The sequence below is a fragment of the Cebus imitator genome, unplaced genomic scaffold, assembly GCF_001604975.1.
Source record: "Cebus imitator isolate Cc_AM_T3 unplaced genomic scaffold, Cebus_imitator-1.0 Scaffold266, whole genome shotgun sequence".
NCBI classification, from domain to species: Eukaryota; Metazoa; Chordata; class Mammalia; order Primates; family Cebidae; genus Cebus; species Cebus imitator.
Genome location: NW_016107581.1, coordinates 2101487 through 2108625, shown reverse-complemented (window position 1 = coordinate 2108625; position 7139 = coordinate 2101487). Strand labels below are relative to the sequence as shown.

The following is a 7139-nucleotide window of genomic DNA, read 5'->3' as shown; positions in this document are numbered from 1 at the left end:
TTTTTGTATTTTTAGTAGAGATAGGCTTTCACCATGTTGGCCAGGCTGGTCTTGAACTCCTGACCTCAAGAGACCTACCCGCCTCAGCCTCCCAAAGCGCTGGGATTACAGGCGTGAGCCACGGCTCCCAGCCATTGTTCATGATTTCTGTTACTTGCAGCCCAAAGCATCTTCACAGAAGAGAGGAGGGTCCTGTTCATGGAACAGCTCTCATGCCCTAGCGCTCATCTTGTGGGAGCCAGAGAAGGAGACAGGATTTCAAAGGCAAGGCCAGCATCAGTGGTTGAGTAAGGGGGACAGGTCTGCAGCGATCCCCATCCACTCTGGCAGGAAGGCTGCCTCCGGCTTAAAGATTTTGAGGAAAGGGGAGTTGGGGAGGGTGTAATTGGCCAGGTAGATGGTGTCCCCGCCAGCGAGGTAGGCAGCCCAGATCCCGAACGTCCCAATGGTCATGATGGTGTGGTTACACTGCGTGAGCAGTGCAAAGTCTTTGGCGGGTGAGCCCTCGATGCCATTGCCAGCAAACACCACGTCGCCGCGGGAGGCGTCGATGTTCTGCCGACACCAAGGCATGCCGTTGCTGGTGACCACGAAGATGGGGGAGCTGTGGTGAGCCCGGAACCAGTCCAGGGCCTGCTCAAGGTAGCGCCGGTCGGCCACCACCCCCTTCCACACCTGTGGCATGACGTGGACGTAGTCCCCCCGGCGCACGTGGACCCCCACAAAGGTGCCCGGCTGGCTCCCATTCAACCGCAGGCCCCGCAGGAAACTCTGGGCCTCCTCGCGCACGTGGTCGTGCAGGGTGAACTCCTGGAGGATCTCGTGGCGGAGGTGGTGGTAGAAGGTCCAGGAGCAGGGGTAGCCCGTGAGGCGGACGTACTCCCCCGGGATGTGGCGGTACGCCTCCTCCATCCAGTCGTTCAGGTGGTAGTTCTGCCAGCGGATGCTGCTGGCCGTGGTGCTGTGCAGCACCGGCAGCGTGATCTTGAAGATGGGGGCCAGGGTGCTGTGCATCTGGGCCGGGATGAAGGCGGGCCGCCCATTCAGCTTGGCCAGGGCGTACAGCGTGGCGTACTCGCCCATCTGGTTCCCCAGGCGGCCTATGGCATTGATCGTCCACATGCCCCTGGGCTGGCTGGGTCCCAGCGTCTCTGACATTGAGGCCTGCACTGGCATCTGCTCCTGTAACTCCCACGTGGCTTGAATCTTTGCTAGCCGCTGCTGAACGTGAAATACAGTGGACGCCGTAAAGACAAAGAGGACGAAGTGGGCCATGGGAAAGGAGAAAGTCACCTGGCTGGTCGGCATGGCTGTCGGGGTGGGGGGGAAAGCAGGACATGTTAGCCGAGAGCTGGAGGCCCGGGACGCCGGGGGACGGGCCGTGAGGGGGCACGCAGGCGTTGGGTGGGTTCATCTGAGTGTGGTTTTACTTCGGGTGTGTAAATACTTGGCACACACATGCATATGTGTATGGGCAGGTATCGAGAGTTTTTGGTATTCCTTTATAGCAAGTGTTTCATGTGTGTGTGAGTGTGTTTGAGATGGAGTCTCGCTCTCGTTGCCCAGCCTGAAGTGTAACGCTGCGATCTCTGCTCACCGCAACTTCCACCTCCCATGTTCAAGGCAATTCTGCCTCAGCCTCCCAAGTAGCTGGGGTTATAGGAATGTGTCACCACGCCTGGCTAATTTTGTATTTTTAGTAGAGATGTGGTTTCTCCATGTTGGTCAGGCTGGTCTCAAACTCCTGACCTCAGGTGATCTGCCCGCCTCAGGAGTCCCCATGCCTGGCCTGGAGTGTGTTTATACAGATGTGCATACACTGTGTTCAAGGTGGTGTGTGTACACAGGTGGATGTGTTTGCATTGTGTGTGATGTGGGTATGGGGATCCATACACTGCATGCATGTACAGGTGTGCGCAAATGGACATGTGTGCGTGGGAGTGTATGGGTGTATATATACTGTGTACATATAAGGGTATATGTGTTCAGCCTGGCCAACATAGTGAAACCCCGTCTCTACTAAAAATACAACAAATGACCCAGGCGTGGTGGCATGTGCCTGTAATCCCAGCTACTCAGGAGGCTGAGGCAGGAGAATTGCTTGAACCCGGGAGGTGGAGGTTGCAGTGAGATGAGATTGCCTCACTGCACTCCAGCCTGGGCAACAGAGTCAGACTCTGTCTCAAATAAATAATAAATAAATAAAGCAGAATGTTCTACAAGGATGTCCCTGCCTCCTCGGTAGTTCCCTCCCTTCCTCACCCAGGAAGGAGGGGGTGGCTGCTGAGTGTCCCAGAGCAGGAAGCTGGGCACTGACCTTGACTGGAGCCCGCAAGGGGAGAAGGAAGAGTTGGAGAGCAAGGCGAGCTGCTCAGTGAGACTGTGAATTGCTGAGGTTTGGCTAGATGCCTTGCGGGGTGTGGTCAGGAACCTCTTATGCACTGTGTCACTCTGACCCAGGGCTTTTACCTCGTCTGTCCATCAACGGGGGTTTGGAGGAACGATAAAAGCTACACCCCCCTGGAGGTTGCAGTGAGCTGAGATCACACCACTGCACTCCAGCCTGGGTGACACAGTGAGACTCTATCTCCAAAAAAACCACCACCACAACAAACAACACCTCCCTTGGGGGCTGGGTGGGCACAAAGGGAAATGCTCTATGACAGCTGGGCACGGTGGCTCACCCCTGTAATCCCAGCACTTTGGGAGGCCAAGGCAGGCAAATCACGAAGTCAAGAGATCGAGACCATCCTGGCTAACATGGTGAAACCCCGTCTCTACTAAAAATACAAAAATGAGCTGGGTGTGCTGGCGTGTGCCTGTAATCCCAGCTACTCAGGAGGCTGAGGCGGGAGGTGCTTGAACCCAGGAGGTGGAGGTTGCAGTGAGCCGAGATCGCGCCACTGCACTCTAGCCTGGCAACAGAGCAAGATTCCGTTCGTTCAATCAATCAATCAAATAGAAATGCTCTATGACATGGGCTGTCTCTGGTATTCAGAACAGAATTGATCTTCCAAACTCACACTTATTTCAGGCTTGAACAAAGTACCACCGACAGTCTGCCTGAAGGCATCACTTTTTTGAGTTGATTTTTTGTAGGATTGGTGTGTGTGTGAGGGGGTCATCCTGCTATGTGGCCCAAACTGATCTCAAACTCCTGGTCTCAGCCTCCTTCCTCAGCCTCTAAAGTGCTGGGATTACAGGTGTGAGCCACCACATACCTAGCCTATCTTACTGAGTTTTAACAACAGCCCTGACAGGGCGCGGTAGCTCACACCTGTAATCCCAGCACTTCAGGAAACCCAGGTGGGCAGATCACAAGGTCAAGAGTTCGAGACCAGCCTGGCCAAGATGGTGAAACCCCATCTCTACTAAAAATACAAAATTAGCGGGATGTGGTGGCAGTTGCCTGTAATCCCAGCTACTCGGGAGGCTGAGGCAGGAAAATCACTTGAACCTAGGAGGTGGATGCTGTAGTGAGCCGAGATGATGCCATTGCACTCCAGCCTGGGTGACAGAGTGAGACTCCCTCTCAAAAAAAAANAAAAAAAAAAAAAACCAACAAAAATAACAAAAACAAACAACAGCCCTATCCAGGAGTGGTAGCTCACACCTGTAATCCCAGTGCTTTGGGAGGCCAAGATGGACAAATCACTTAAGTTCAGGAGTTCAAGACCAGCCTGGGCAACATGGGGAAACCCTGTCTTTACAAAAACAGCAAACAAAAATTCCATGAGCCAGGTACAGTGGCTCATGCCTGTAATCCCAGCACTTTGGGAGGCCGAGGCAGGAGAACTGCTTGAATCCAGGAAGCAAAGTTGCAGTGAGCCAAGGTCGTACCATTACACTCCAGACTGGGCAATAAAAAGCAAAATTCCATCTCAAAAAAAAATTAAACAAGAGTGCTGGTGTGCATCTGTAGGCCCAGCTATTCAGGAGGCTAAGTGGGGAGGATCACCTGAGATCAGGGAGGTTGAGGCTGCAGTGAGCCAAGATCCTGCCACTATGTTCCAGCCTGGGCAACAGAGTGAGACGCTGTTTCAAAAAACCCCAAAGCAACAACAACAAAAAACCCAAGTAGGTGACACTATGTCCATTTCACAGCAAAGGAAACAGGCTCAGAGACTGGCCCTGTGGCTGGCAGGGGCTCAGGTGAGCAAGGGGGTGGCCCAGGGATATGGCGGGCCGAGGAGGTGCTGAGATGGCAGGGGGCAATTGGAAAAGCAGCTACCAGGGGCCTGAGGGGAAATCTTGAGAAATGCCAACAGCCAGAGTGGAATCCAGGGCAGTAGGGCTTCTGGTAGAGGGGAGAGCTTGGGGTTTCCCCAGTCCTCTGAGGTCAGGAAGTCCTTCTTGTTATCTGCCCTCAGTTCCTACAGCTGCATCAGACACCTCAGGCTGGGCCATAGGGGCAGAGGAGAAAGGGAGGTCAAGGGCTCTTCCTCCATCCGGGTGTCCTGGGGGATCTTCCCTTGGAAGATTGTGGTTAGGATGCCAGAATGGAAAGGGGCCCTGATTTCTCTCTTTTTTTTTGTTTTTGAGATGGAGTCTCACTCTGTCAACCAGGCTGGAGTGCAGTGGCTCGATCTCAGCTCACTGCAACCTCCACCTCCTGGGTTCAAGCAATTCTCCTGCCTCAGCCTCCTGAGTAGCTGGGATTACAGGTGCACACCACCACACTTGGCAAGCTTTTTGTACTTTTAGTAGAGATGAGGTTTCACCATGTTGGTCAGGCTGGTCTTGAACTCCTGACCTCATGATCCACCCACCTCTACCTCCCAAAGTACTAAGATTACAGGCGTGAGCCACCACACCCGGTCAGGGCCCCAGTTTCGAAGCAGGGGCCCGGCCACCAATTCTGTCAGAGGACTGGGGTCACTAAAATCTATAGGTCTCTTCCTTTTTCTTCTTTTTTTTTTTTTTTGAGATGGAGCCTCACTCTGTTGCCCAGGCTGGAGTGCAGTGGCACCATCTTGACTCACTGGAACTCACGGGAACGCTGCTTCCCGGGTTCAAACTGCTGTCATGCCTCAGCCTCCCGAGTCGCTAGGATTACAGGTGCGTGCCATCACAACCGGCCAACTTTTGTATTTTTAGTAGAGATGGGGTTTCACTACGTTGGCCAGACTGGTCTCGAACCCCTGACCTCAAGTGATCCTCCTGTCTTGGCCTCCCAAAGTGCTGGGATTACAGTGTGAGCCACCACGCCCGGCCTAGATCACTTCTTTTGGATTCTTTGTGCCGCCCGTCCACGTCTTTCGATTCCAGCCTGGCCTCCTCCTCTCCCCTCTATCCCCTACACCCAGCGCCGGCCCTGCCCCGCCCCAACTCACATCCCCTCCAGGGTTCCCCATATCCCTAAGACAGAATCCCAGCCTCTGGCCTGGCCCCCGCACACCCCTCCGGCTTAGTTACCAGCTGTTCACGTGAAATAACCCAGCTCTCTGCTCACCTGGGGCCCCGTCCTGTCCCCCAGCTCTGAGAGCCTTTCTCCACCCCTACCCGCCCCCGCCCCGGGCAGCTCCGCACGCCCTGCTCAGTGGCACCCCGACGCCGCCGGAGCCCACTCTCCTCCAGCACTTCCCCGGGATTCCCAGATTCCCGGCAAGATCACTTCCACTCTGGGGAGGAGAAGGGAGCTTCAGACAAAAAATGTGGGGCCATGACTTGCAAATCCCACCTTTATTCTCCGGCGGTGGGGTTTGAATCACAGAAGTAGCGATTCAGAGCGGGATCAGGGAGTGCGGGAGCAACAGAACTGCCTCCCTGAGCGAGGGCAGAGCGTGAAGGTGAGACCCATAGCTTGGGGTCCGTGAAGACTCTGGGGATCTACGGGTCCGAGGGAGTACCCTCCACGGTGGGGCCAGGAAAGTCGGGTCACCAACAGCTGTGCCCGAGCCACTTGCACCTTTACTGCCAGGGTGGTTCCTGGAAACTGCTGAGGGGAGGGAGACAAGGAAGGAGCTGGTGGCCGGGGCTGGAGAAGGGGAGGGAGGTGGTGGCTGGAGCTCTAGAAACAGATCCGCCGGGAAGGAAGTGGGGAGGGAGCTAAGGAGGGCGGCAGGTGGGTTGGAGGGGGGCCTGACTGCCGAGGGAGGGACCCTCCCGTCCTGGAGGCTCTGAGTTGGGAGTGCATCCAGAGGGGACCAGAGGCCCTCGAGTGCACAGCGAGTCCACTTCCCACACCCCCTGCTCCCTGCCTGGGCATGTGTGCACTGGTGTGTGTGCCGCCGGGTGGGCGAGGAGCCCCTCACCTGCTCTCACCGGGTCCTGCTGAAGGAATCAGGGTGGCTCTGCTGGCAACTCAGTGCTCCCTCTGGGTCTCTCCCTTTACTCAGGGCCAAAGGAACCCTTCCAGCATCCGTGACCGGCAAACCCCGCCCAGGATCTACTGGGCTTTCCAGAGCAGGTGCTGCTGGGCTTAGGGAGGGAAGTGAGCCCGGAGCCCCTCCCTCTTCCCCAGGGCCTGCCAGGAAGTCCATCTTGTTATCCACCTGGAGCTCCTCCAACTGAATCAGGCACCCCAAGCCCAGCCATAGGGGTAGGGAAGAGAGGCAGGTCAAGGTTTCATCCCCCATCCTGGTCCCCGGGGGTTTTCCTTTTGGAACTGTGGTAGGATGCCCAGGACAGAAAAGGGCCCCCACTCTGCTCCAGGCAGACAGGAAGACTTCCAGGAAGGCAGTATAGAGACGGCGGCGTGGGCGGGGGCATGAGCCACTGCGCCCTGCCTTTAAACTTTTTTTTTTTTTTTTAAGTAGAGATGGACACGATGTGGTGGCTCAGGCCTGTAATCCCAGCACTTGGGGAGGCCAAGGTGAATGGATCACTAGAGGTCTGGAGTTCGAGACCGGCCTGGCCAACAGGGCAAAACCCCGTCTCTACTAAAATACAAACATTGGCCAGGCGTGGTGGCTGCACCTGTAATCTCACCTACTCAGGGGGCCGAGGCAGGAAAATCGCTGGAACCTGGTAGACGGAGGTTGCAGTGACCTGAGATCACGCCGTTGTACTCCAGCCTGGGCAACGAGAGTGAAACTCTGTCCCCAAAATAAATAAATAAATAAATAAATAAATAAATAAAGGAAGGAAGGAAGGAAGGATGAGGAATTTTACTAAGAAGAAGCAGGCACCGCCCAAGC

At 55.5% G+C, this 7139-nt stretch overlaps 1 protein-coding gene across 1 annotated transcript; it reads right to left on the bottom strand.

The window, feature by feature from the left end:
- Positions 1-93: 93 nt before the first annotated feature.
- Positions 94-6454, bottom strand: FUT2 (fucosyltransferase 2). The gene is made up of 2 exons (XM_017500476.2): positions 6255-6454; positions 94-1310 (listed from the first exon to the last, which is right to left on the bottom strand). The coding sequence occupies exon 2, from the start codon at positions 1306-1308 to the stop codon at positions 277-279; it is 1032 nt and encodes a 343-aa protein (XP_017355965.1). The 5' UTR covers positions 1309-1310; positions 6255-6454; the 3' UTR covers positions 94-276.
- Between the last annotated feature and the right edge of the window lie 685 nt (positions 6455-7139).